At 40.3% G+C, this 12864-nt stretch overlaps 1 protein-coding gene across 11 annotated transcripts in view; it reads left to right on the forward strand.

Moving 5' to 3' along the window:
* The window catches only part of LOC144084422 (protein jagged-1b-like), a 165200-nt gene that overhangs the window by 129967 nt on the left and 22369 nt on the right, over positions 1–12864 (forward strand). For 8 of the 11 annotated variants that reach the window (XM_077612824.1, XM_077612835.1, XM_077612828.1 and 5 more), the window contains 2 exons: positions 5197–5542; positions 5682–5987. In XM_077612824.1, coding sequence (XP_077468950.1) covers positions 5486–5542; positions 5682–5987 — 363 coding nt within the window. In that variant the 5' untranslated portion in view covers positions 5197–5485. Of the gene's footprint in view, positions 1–4777; positions 5543–5681; positions 5988–12864 lie in introns of those variants that run through there. The other 3 variants (XM_077612833.1, XM_077612832.1, XM_077612834.1) reach the window with 3 other exon arrangements.

A 12864-nucleotide genomic window follows, 5' to 3' on the forward strand; every position in this document is an offset into this window, starting at 1 on the left:
CACTGAAAGAGTTTACTGTTTGTGTTGTCTCAGTCACTTTATCAGTAGAGACTACTAAAACGTATTACCGTGTTTTCTAATATAGTTAAATAATTTGCTTGTTAATTCTATTACACGCAAAAAAACAAAACATTATGACTGCCTGCTTAATCTTGAATCATTTCAAGAGGCCTTATTTAATAGAATTGAATAGTTTGCAGTTAGATGGCAGGGCAATTCTAAACTGCTGCAAACTACAGGCATAGCAATAAAAGGTGGTAGTACTGTTGTGTAAAATGGAAACACAACGCCTTTCCCTTTGCCATTGTGGCTTTCTATCTGCAAACTTCCCCAAAAACAACATTAGTTCAACGAACTCACTCAACACGGAGATGATTAGACATGAAAACACATTTCAGCGAGCAAATTCCTGTTCTATCTCAAGACTTATTCTTGGTACATGAGCCCACTTTCTATCCGTGTGTGGGAGAACCAGCAGATCTTATTTACCTTAGAGGAAAGTCAAATGCCCGGATCGCCTATATTGTAACTGACAGGCCCATTTGGAAGCAATCTTCAAACGTGTCATGGAAAAAAACGAGACGTCATGGTGCAAGCTACGTCAGAAAATGCCAGCAGGAATACTTTCCTCAGAAATTGTACATTTCACAAGGGTTCAGTACACATTCCAGTTCTCGTTTTTTAAATTTGGAGAGAGAGAACATTTTTTTTCTTTCCCTGAGTACATTATCCATATACAGAACTGTAACCAATAATCAGCGACTCAAGAAAGAAAGAGTCTAATATCTTCCCCTGCCCAAAACATGGCTTGACCGATATTTTTGTTACTATGTATTATTATTATTTTGGCTACTTTCTAAGTTCCAGTTACGATTAATAACCATTTTGTTAAAAATATTGCTTTCAATTAAAAAGAATCTCGATGTGATCAATTTAAAACAAAAACGAGCACTTACAGAAAACCATCAGATTTAGACCCAGCACCCGAAAATGATGTGAAAACCAGCAATATTGCCTTCATGTGAACAGTGATTTTCTTAAAATAACCTTACTGTGCACGTCTATTTTGTTTTAGCATGGTGTGGGAAAAAAAGTTCCTCTTTTAATATCCATGTTAAGTGCAGTCTTTGCCAAAGTGACATAAATGATGACCGTTTAGGAAGAAAAGCGCAAAGACATCTAGAATAAACCCGACACGTGTGAGTCACCAGCATCCCCCTCACAGCAATTAAATTCGCTTTAAACCAACTAACATCTAATCTTATACTCTCAATTTAACCCGCTGTACTGTAATCCCATTTTTCCGAACCCTCAGCTGCTGGTCTCATGTATTGACCTTGTGAATGTTGTTCTCATAACAGTCATCAAGAAAGATAATAAGGCATTCTAACAAGAGATTTTGAACCCCCAAAATTATCAGATAGTATTTTCATTTAAATTCAAAACTATCCTTTGCTCTTTAAGACTCAGAATTGCAATTTCTATGCCTGCCTCTTCAAAAAGAGTCAACTTTAAGTCATAACCTGATATAAGCTGCGTGTGGATTTAGACATTTTATCATCAAAATGAGGGTAGCTCTGCAAGCGCCACAAAATGTGAAGCAATCTAGTTGAAAGTAGGGGGAAGGGAACATTCTCCCGGTACCTAATCCACCAAATTCTTGTTCAGGGTCCGAGTCTGAAAACAGGCAGGCTTCAATGCTAGGCACGGCGACAGGAGGGATTGCAAAAGGCTGAGGTAATTGGATTGGAATACGGCATTGAGTGTCAGACAACAAAAGATATCCATCTCCCTCGTGGCTGTTCAGCTCTTTTGTTGCCGGCTGGAATGTATTCGGTCATTCACGCGACTCTTCCGAGCTCAGCAAGGACAGAAGGACAGGAGAGGGCCACCAGCACGGGATCAGTCTGGTGGTCTCCCCCGCGTGGCCCGGACACAGTGCATGTGTGAGGATGCGTGAACCTAGGACCACCCCCCTTCTCCTTCCTCCCCCCCAAAGCCCAGGGGTCATTTGTGTGATCATTACCATAATCACATTAAGGCTGCAGGAGATTAGCACCATGGCCTCAGAGGAGAAAACTTGCTCTCCGCCATGCTTAACAGGACACTGAAAATACTGATCCACTACCTGATGAGAATTGTGGAAAAGGGGAGCAATAGTCATTGGGATAATGCAGATTTTGACCAAGCAATCTATCGTTTCTATATTTTGGCATCACTACCCGAGTGTCTTTTGTTATTTGATATCATCATTTTCCCCGCGCCAACATATCCCGCCATCGTCATTCCAACAAAAGCATCACTTCTGAACAGGTCACGGGGGCCACGACCCACTCACACACTCTAGACTCAAATTTGCCTTTTGCCGTCAAGGGAAAAAAATTCCCCTCAGGGTTAAAACTTCTCCAATTAACCCTAATTACCTAGACGGAGTGTTTCAATGAGGCCTGTAACCTGAGATGTGTATCAGCTCAAGCGGGCACTGAGGAAGCGATACCTTTCATCTTGAAGTTCAACTACAGGAAGTGTGCCATTTAGATATTGACAGCCGTGATTTGGAATAACGGAATGAGCTCGTTGGTCTTTGAATCCACAAAGGACTAAATATAAGTAAGAGGTAGGAACATTGTGGACAAATCTGCAGACCACCATGAACAACCAGTTTTCTTTAACTATATCAATTGTATTTTTCTTTAGAAGTAGAACTGTGATATACAATAAAACAACTGAGAACTGATTGAGCTAGAATTTGAAATGAAATCTTAGTGACATTCGTTATTTTCATTTGTTGCTTTTGAATGTGAAGAGATGCTGAAATAATAAAATTTTACATTGGGTGCAAAATGGAGCTGAGCAAGCTGGCTCCAAAGAAATCACATTTTTCCCCTGTTATAGTCCGATCTTGATTATTTTGTCGATTTTTTTAAAGTCATTTTTTTTAAAACTTATGCGATACTATTCATACAATGGCGTCTACCAATGATTATTAGCATTAAGCTAGTGAGCGCTTGAAAAAAGGAGTCGTGTGTTTAGCTTTACTGTATACTTCACCTGGAATACAACAAAATTAACATTATATTATTAAAAAAAAAAAAAAATCTGCACATGCATATGTTCTATTAAAAATAACGATGGAGCCATATTTCAATTTAAGGTCACCCAGCCCAAGTGCAACATGCCACAGTAATCTTAACTACTTTATTGCCTACCTAGATAAAATAATTTGAGTAAAGGCTTTGCATTATTTCATAACCACATCCATATTTCCCCTTTTTATTGTCCTATTGATAAAGGTCTTATAGCATTTGAAATACACACAGTGCTATGTCAAGATAGACACGGTATAATAATAGGACAAATGCAGGAAATGTCCAAATCATTTTAGGCTTCTGCAGTAGGCAACATCTAAAGGAGGTGTGCGGCGGCCCCATAAAGAGCAGTAAAGTTAGATGATGAAACTCAACGTGGTTACTGATTGATATAGTCAACCACAGGTCCTAACGGTGTTTCCGTTTTTGTGACCCATTGACTGACCTGTGAAATTGCCTCACACAAATCACTAACCACAAAGTGAGAGGGGGCGCCCATCCTCGACTATTTTTTAGTGTGTGTGTGTTGGCCTGCTCTACTCCGAAGCACTGATGACTACCTGGCCGCAATGGTACTTTCAGGAAAGCATATCTTCGAGCAATTCTTGTTTTTTTTTTCATTCTGTACTAGAGAAGGCCATGAAGACCTTGCATGTTTGGTTCCTCATAACACTGACCAACTTTGCCCAATTTTAGATTCTGAAAATACCCTAAAAGTGCATTCCAGCATAGAAATATGCAACAATGAAGCGGGCATTGTGATTATTTCACTTATGGAATTTAGCGCATTTACTTCAAGGCTTATGGTCTACTGCACAAACAGATGGCATGGATATTTTCATATACTGGAAAGTCTGGCCTTGAGAAAAAAAAGGAGTACATCTGAGATAATGCACATATTTTTAGAATACATTTGGCATTTACTGAGAATGAAGGACTGATTATTTATTGTGTTGATGTTTTGAAGAAATAATAACGCAGATTTGGTTTTGTTTCTGTGTCCAGCCACAATACAAGACTAAATCTATCAGCACAGCCATCATTTCAATTCTAAATTGCTTACGTTTATTTGAATCCAAAAGTCATAAAAGGTTATAGCTGTGATTCTCTACAGGCGCCACTGATGATATATTTGACATGTTTTATCTTGAAAACAGAAGACTTTATTTTAGAGACAGAATTTTCAAATCAGCATTGCTTTGTATGCTTTGGTGTTTTAAGTGAAAGGGAACCATGTAAAATAATCGTGTATTATTTCAATCAAAGGCCCATTGTTATTGTATCATCATGAAATTGGTCATTTACTAAAAAGGTTATAGTAACAGGGTTGCTTACACGTTATTGTACATGTGTTCCACGAATGATAATTGTTTTTATTCCAACAATTGTCCTTAAAATTACAAGATACAGCAATGAAACAAATATTGTTTATTTTAACTTTTGTTGGAAAGTTGGTCATTTCTACGAGAAATTCATTTTAGGTGGTAGTCAGGACAAGTAACTATACTCAGAAATGATGGTTTTGATTTTTGCACGCAAAAAATATGAAATTTGGTAGGTGCGTGGGATTGATTGCATGTTAGTAGTGGAGGGATTGTGAGTGTGAATGAGTGTCTGTCTCTGAGGGTGCCCTATGACTGACTGGCGACCAGTTTAGGGTGTAGTCTGCCTTTCACCTCGGATAGGCTCCAGCACCCCACAACCATGTCAAGGATAATTGTGTTGAAATTGAAATGAATGGACATTGTATTTGTTTATAACTTTATTTACAACTATTCCATTCTTTTTTTTTCAAGCTTAGGATTTATCAAAAACAGTTACTTGCTGTGTAAATTGTTAAAGTGCCAACCTGTGAAGAGTTACCCACTCTCCCTGAAAGGGTTAAATGTCCTCCAGTTTCTCACTGTTTATTCAAGTCATTATTTGGGGGGGACAACTTTAGATTTTTGAGGATCGCTCGCTGGAGGTTTGTTCACAAGCGCCAACCTTGGCAAGGTTCGATTTGTGATGAGTTTGGCCGTGTGGGCGGGGCCTGGTGCCGCTCATGAATATGATGAAGGTGGGGGAACGCCCATTGAGACACGCCCTCTCGCTTGAACTTGTGCAGGCTGCCTCTCTCTTCTCACCACTCACTCAACTCAATCGGGCAGTCAGTGAACGTGCGTGCACCGCCGCATGGCTTGCGTTAACGCCAACTTTCCTCACTAACAAGTGGAATCTTGTCTTCCCCCCCGGACTCGGAAGGAGGAGAGGGAAGAGAGGGAAGAGGATCCGGAGCTCGCCCTTGACTCGTGACGTCTTTTCTGGCGTTGTCGTGCATGTTTAAATCGGAGCGCCGTGGTGCCGAGTGTCGGCCAGACGAGTAGTTCCAGCAGCGGCCACCTCAGTCCGCAGGCATGACTTGGAAACGGGTCGCCGTCCTTGCAGCCTTTTTAATCACTTTGCTTCTAAAGGTAGGCGACATTTAACAAGATAGTGTGTTTATGTGTGGAGGGAGAGGGGGGGATCCATTTTTTTAATTAATTAATTTATTTTGAGGAAGGGTCACGGGGTTCGAGCTCCGATTTAACTGTTCTTTTCCCTCCCCAACAGGTGTCAGATGGATCGGGGCAGTTCGAGTTGCAGATTTTGTCCGCACACAACGCCAACGGAGGGTTGCTGAACGGCGCGTGCTGCCACGGCACGCGGAGCACGGCGGACGCCAAGTGCACGCGGGGAGAGTGTCGAACCTTTTTTAAAGTTTGCCTCAAGGAATACCAGTCGAGGGTTTCGGCAGCCGGGACCTGCAGTTTCGGAAGCGGAACTACGCCTGTCCTCGGAGGAAATACATTTTCTTTTAGGGATCCTGACAGGAATGACAAGGCCAGGATAGTTTTGCCCTTCAGCTTCGCCTGGCCGGTGAGTTGGATGTTTTCTTTTTAAAGATCAACAAACAAACAAAATAAATAAATAAATAGATCATAATGCAGAGGGCAATTGTGTGCAATTATGGCCTGTCAACCATGTGCTTCTCTCTGAAAGTTGGTAAGAAAGCAAAACAATGTGAATGTGCTAAGGAAGGAACCCTTGGTGACTTGGTCCCATTATCTGGCCCAATTAACCAGGTGCTGCGGTATTTATCTCGACAAGGGTTAGGTCGACTGCCGCTTCAAGGTTCATTTTTGATGGCCATAAATTTTGCACTTTAAAGATGCTGATGAGCTTTTGCTTCTTGAACTTGTTGACGCTGATAGACGTCCAATCGGTTGGACTGAGAGAGGCTGGCAGCGACCTTAGGGAAGCCCATCAAATGGGTTTGATGTCCAAGTTAAACTCTTATTGGACAAGTGATTGTTTTTGGTCATTTAAAAACTCATATTGGGGCATGGAGGCCACAATATTAATATTTGGTTTACAAGTTTGGCCTTACGACTAAATAAAATGATAGATTTATTCAAATGTTAAGAGAGATGAAATTAAAACAGAAATTCTCTCTGCTTATGTGCCCCAAAAACTTAAAAATTAAATAAATAAAAAGTTTATTGGCATTTATTTAAAAAATAAAATAAAAAAATATGTTAAAATAAATGAAATTAGAGAATATTTTTCCTTTTATGTTAAAAAGAATCAAAGGATGCGTTTATATTAATTAATAAATGAGCATAGCTACTCTCTCCTCATTGCCTGCTATTGCTGAGACCACATGTCCAATGTCCTTAAACTGGGAAGGCTGGCTCGGAAGGCTGTTTTGATGCTATTGAGCAAATGATCGTGACAATCCCCCCGACTCAAATTGAATTGGCTATAAAGCAATGTCAACGGGGGCCAATGAGTGCAATATAAAGGTTGAACAAATTGTCGTATTTTGCATCTAATTACGAAATATTGAAATTTTCCTGCACAATTTTCTGCGATATCAAAGCAAGCATTTTAATGAGTTCCTTCCTCCCAACCAATTGAGCTAAATACATATTTGACATGAAACAAAGTCTCATGACATGCCACCAAACAAATATGCTGCAAAAACTGAATATGCAGGTTTTGCATGCTGCCCTCTAGTGGAAGGGGATGTCATTCTGTCACGATACATCACTGGTAATAATAATCATAACAAAACATAGTAATCATAGATAGCATGAAGTTGCATAACTTTCAACCTGCCCCATTTACGCAAGATTTACGCCGCATTTAATTGCAGCAACAAAACTCCAGTTTCCGATAATATCCCAGGAAGTATAACCGGTACTTTGTTTCCCTCACATCTTGCTGACTGTATAGCAATTCTCAGCAATCGCAGGCAATTTGTAGGTAAAGAACAACATTGGTTTTCTACCGCCGTGTTAAACCGTTGATCCTTTGCCTCCCTGGAAGCTGGTCATGTTCAAAACGGACGGTAAAACCTCAATTCCTGGTTTCCTCAAGTGTCAGCTCTTTCTCACAGCTCGGCCTGTGGGAATGTTGTAGCTTTGTGCAAGATGATTTGCCATGCTGGAGTGCATTTGAATGTTGACTGCACAGACTGACTGGCCCCACCGCTTGGCCCGCAAACAACTCAACTCACACACTCACAGTCTGATGGGTGAAAGGACTAGATGCTCTATGTATGTGTCCAATTATCGTACATCAGAGCTATTTTTGTCACCATCGAAGTGAGAGTGGTTGAATTTGTGGGGGGGTGTTGAGGATGTCGTTGAGCCAAGCCTAAGACTGTGTGGATTTCTCTCTCACGTCGTACATTTTTATGCATGTTTCGACAATCAGCTCCGAATTGTAGGAGATACATTTTCAATGATCTAGTAGCTAGTCAAATAACTTTCTCTACAGGGTAGCATGTTATATCTTCTGGCACTCTTCACATTCCACTCCAGTTTCAGTCTAGTATTCTACCTTTTCACTAAATGTATCCAATTGACACCACATAAACCCTGCTGAACCACAAATTGTGTGTTGCCGTCAAAACAAGTATTAACGCTTAAGCTTGAGGTGGATGTACTAGCAATGTTTTCTTTTCTTTTGCAGATTGATACAATGTTCTCCTTCGAAAACTTTGATCTGGGTGAATGAGGCTCAGTAAAATACAAGTAGTTAATGGTGTAGGTTTGAGCATGTGATATTTTATTCTTATTCGGCAATCCTGTTTGGGAAAATGACAATCTGTTTATGCTTCTTTCACGGTACCATTTTAATGTGCGACTTGTTTCCAGAGGACAATTATATTTGAAGTTGAAATTCAAGCCCACTGAAATACTATGTTCAAACTAGGGCAATTCTCTTCGTGATGGCTCAGGTTCTGTATTCATTCTTGTTAAATGGCACATTGGCGAAAATAAGGGAAAAATGCGTTCATCTGGAGGACCATTTGAAAAGATAAGCTAGTCTCTTGATGGCTTCTTTCAGCCATCATTGCCAATGCTTTACCTCAGTGCACTTAAAACAATGTTCAGCCAAGGGATGATATCATACTTTTCATCAAGCAAATGTCTGCTGTGAACGGATAGCAAAGTGGTACAATCGTGATGTTGGGAACTTTGTGTTCATGAAGCAGCCCCCACCCCACCACACCTTCATTTTCTCTCAGAGCCACATGAAGTTGGCCTCTTGTCCGAGCCGGGGCTTTGTTTAAGTCACGCTCGGTTGGGCTCAAGGCATTTCATCACTTTAACCTTGCCACCCACAGCAACTGCTGCACTTAATGAGGCTGCACACATGCGCTCAAATCAGGTATGGTGAGAACCAAACATCCAGCTGCATGCCATCGACCGGACGTCTCTGGACCAGAGTTGCCGTGCGGCCTCGTGTCGATTCGATTCTTTTACGCCGTGCTTTCATTTAGTGCGTGAGCCTCTCCAGCCGGACCCTCGCTGCGTATATCGCCGTGGGACAATGGTGTGCTCTCGGTGACTACAGTGGGGATTACAGAGCACAATGGCGGCGGTGCCGTTCTAATTCCAGCGCAGGACAAGCAACAGGAAGCAGTTGTCATGGACTCAGCAGTGATGATGTTTGCTGGCAGGCAAACTGGAAGTTTGCCTCTGAAATCTCTCCAGCATGTTGGTGCATATCAGTCAAGCAGGCCTTCTCAATTAGATTTTTTTGAGTACAGGTGTTCAAGTGGTTGGGTTTTAAAGACAGTAGTTTACGTGTGTTTAGGCATCTCCCACTCAAGTCAAATTGTACCTTAAAGTTGTTATGTCAAAAGTTATTGAGAAAACTCATGATTATCCCTGGTTTTGTTTTATTGGAAATATCCATTGAACTCAAATTCAAGACTTACCCTGAAAAAAACCTTGTTTATTAGATTATTATTATTATAAATGGGCCTTAAACTCAAGCTTCATTTTCTGTTCTAGCATAATGCCTCTCAGTCTCGTTTTGACATTTTTGTGATTGATGAACTGGGACTAGTCAGTCAATAGTCAGCCTAACCTTGAGGGTGACCGGCTTTTGCAGCTGGAGGTAATGATATGTTTGTTTTCTATTGGCTGCTCTGATGTAGCGCTAAAGTGCAAGTGACTCAAATATAAGACGACAATTGTTCTTTAACTTTGCCATTTTCAAAGTTGCACAATACACTTTAGGGGATGGCTTCAAACTGCATGGAAATATGCATCGAAAACATGTTTAATTTGGTTCATCTGTTTTTGTTTCCATGTAAGCGCAATGACCCTCACAGAGGACCAAGGGCCATGCTGCTTGTTTTGGTTCAATCATTTATATGGCTTTCATTCGTGCTCCTGGGTTCAGGGCTTCGTGGCCTTTTTAAGTCTCTTTCGCCGAGTTTTTATTTTCTTTGGCGCGACGGCAGATTTTTCATCCTAGTTTAGATACCTCAACAGGATGTTCAGCAAACTGCTGATTGTACATCATTGTTTTCCTTCCAAGTTCTTGTGATAAACATCTTTGCAAACAACACACTCCTTCCAGCCAGTCCATCACTGGCCTCTATCGCTTGTTTGATCCCAGGTTGATGCTTTAAGTGATTGACTCAGGAAAGCTGATAGATCAGGTTTTGTCGCAACTGTTTACATTTCCTCTTTTCTTGTCTAATCGGTTCTTTTATTTGGTGTTGAGGCTTTGAGCAGGAAGACACACCTTACCTAACTTCTCCCAGAGACGCGATAGACTTTCTAAAAAAAACTTTTGTGGTGAGGGTCGTGCAGTTTTTGTGATTTGAACTGGACTGCTCTTGGCTTATTGTGGCATGTAACTTGTCTTTGCTGTAGAGTGGCTGTTTGGCCAGGAAAGATAAGAGGGCTTCATTCTCTCGCTTCGCCCGGGAGTGCGGCCGCTACAGTTCAAAGACAAGCTACGAGTCAGCTGGGAGTCTGGGAAAAGTGAACCTGGCAATGGCAGACAAGCTGATAATGGCCCAAGAGTGATGGTGTGAGGGCCTGGTCTCCCTATCTTGGTTTTTAGCAGGCATTTATTTGGTCTGGAACGACATGAATGGCAAACCTACTTAAGATTAAGGCACTGCTGACGTTGGTCACGTTGAACTTTGCCCTTGCTTGTATTATCATGGGTTGTGTTATCATGGTTGTCAAGTAAAAAGTATCAAAACAAAAATAAATTGAATTTGGCTTCATTTTTTTCAAATAACAAATTTTCATGGTGTAGATGCTAATGATTAGTGTAGTATTCTTGCTGTTAATGCTGCAAAATAAATCATTTGTTCCACTTGGGCCACCTGTTGTTTTGAATCGCTATCAAAATCACACCAGCTGCACCGAAGTCAGGTGTAAGAACTACTGCAAGATTAGGCAGCTATTCTGAACCAATCGAAAATAAATATTAGACTGCCTAGTGGGAGGGCTCAAAATCTCGCTTGTTTTGTTCCGGTCAGGACTATAATTGCTTCTCCTCCGTTATTTGTGATTGGATCAGATTGACATTGGTAGGTATATATTCTTGAGATTTATACACATCAATCTTCTAGCCTGTTTTTTTTTGTTTGTTTGAGGACTGATGAGTTGGACTATTCCATTGTGGGTGTACTGTTACCTGTTGATTCCAGATTAACCAGTAGAGAGCATGCACTCTTTGGGTGTGCTTATGTATTTCAGCTGATGAGACATTGATGGAGCAAGCCAGGTGGTTGTAGTTGATTTGAACTTGTTTCAGAAGATATTTTCTTCGTTTGGGCCGTTTACGGAGTCAAACTCTGAACCAAAATGTTAACAAACTACGTTGTGTCGAATTTGTCGAATATAAACACCTCACAAAATGTGGAGTTTCTCACTACGTTTTCTACCTAAATGGGTGATTTATTTATTTTATTTTATATTTTACATTTTATTTACTTATTTGTGTTGGGTCATCCTGTTTGGGTCTTTGGCAGAGGCCCAATCAGTTTTTAATTACCAGTCTCACCTGGTTCCATCATTAACCCAGCCCTTAGTTCGACTCAATGTTGTATGAGATCAACGTTTTGGCACCACTTGTATTATTTACTGTGAATTTCCAAATCTTTTGTCAATCTGGTGAATAGGCAGTCTAATTTTGCTTGTTTGTCCTGTTTGCCCAGAGGCCCATACTTGCATGTGAAAGTGCTGTAAATTGATGACGGTACAGCTTCTTTTTTTTTTTGCTTCCATGTCGAGGCAAGTCTTCAATCACAAAAGAGAAGGGTGTGTTGGAAATCGCCCTTACAAAGGAATTTGCCAGTAAATTTTAAACATTGTACTCCATGATGACAATCCCGCTCAATGTTTTTTTTAAGTGGAAGTGGGAAGTTTCTGTGTGTGCACTTCCTGCGGCCTCCGAGACGTTTTGGGTTTGGCCAATGTTGTGCTTTAGTAACACGATAGTCCTTCAAAACCAGATCCAAAAGATTTGTTTCAGAGCCACTTTCAGGTCAACTATATAAAAAAAAATCCAGCAGTCATTCCTGGTTTCTTCTATCAACCACAGCTACGTCAATGCTTATGTCGCAACCATGACTGATGTTGATATTTTTGGGAGATGGGTGATCTTTGTGGTCTGTGTGTTGCTTTAAGTTTCCTGTTTATTTTCGGGTTTTTTTCTTCTAAAAGGAACACTTGTTTTGACAAATTATGTCACAAATGTCAACAAAAGTGATCAAGTTTAGGAATGAGTAATTAACATATTTTCAGCCACTACTAGTTTAATTGGATTAGATGGCAATCATCAACGAATTGATAGAAAATAATTACTAAGGAGGCATTTTTGTTTTTATTCAATCTATAAACATTTTAGTAATTGACTATAAATTGATAAAAAGATATAAAATCTGAAAAACAATGATAATGAAACCTCATTAAGGAGCACTTTAAAAGAGCAGCTAAAATAAAACACTCACTGTATGACCTTTGTAACCTTTGACCCTTTCTCTTGTCATCATATCACCTACCCTAGAAATTTGAGTTAAATCAGCTAATCGCTTATCAAATTATTGCAAAATTTCTGTGTGGAAGACCAAAACTCATTAATAATTCTGAACAATCAACTATTCATCTAGTCAGTTAAAAAAAAGTATCTATATAGTACTATTTACAATTTAAATCAACTTCTCACTAGTAGACGTCAATGGCTGCCAATGAATTGTTTTCTCAATTATGATCAAAGGCATTTTATTATTTATCTGCAGCATTTTTATTTATGATTGCATGCACGTTCTTATGGAAGCATTGCTTCACTGCTTGTTTGCAGAATGTCAACCGTGATGAAATTTGGACCTTTAGTCCAGGAGGCTAAGTAAGACCACATGAGGGGAACACCAGAGTAAGAACATTGTTAAGTGTTAGTGGGGAGGAGAAGGCGTCTACTGAGCCCTTGT

The sequence above is a fragment of the Stigmatopora argus genome, chromosome 11 (genome assembly GCF_051989625.1).
Source record: "Stigmatopora argus isolate UIUO_Sarg chromosome 11, RoL_Sarg_1.0, whole genome shotgun sequence".
NCBI classification, from domain to species: domain Eukaryota; kingdom Metazoa; phylum Chordata; class Actinopteri; order Syngnathiformes; family Syngnathidae; genus Stigmatopora; species Stigmatopora argus.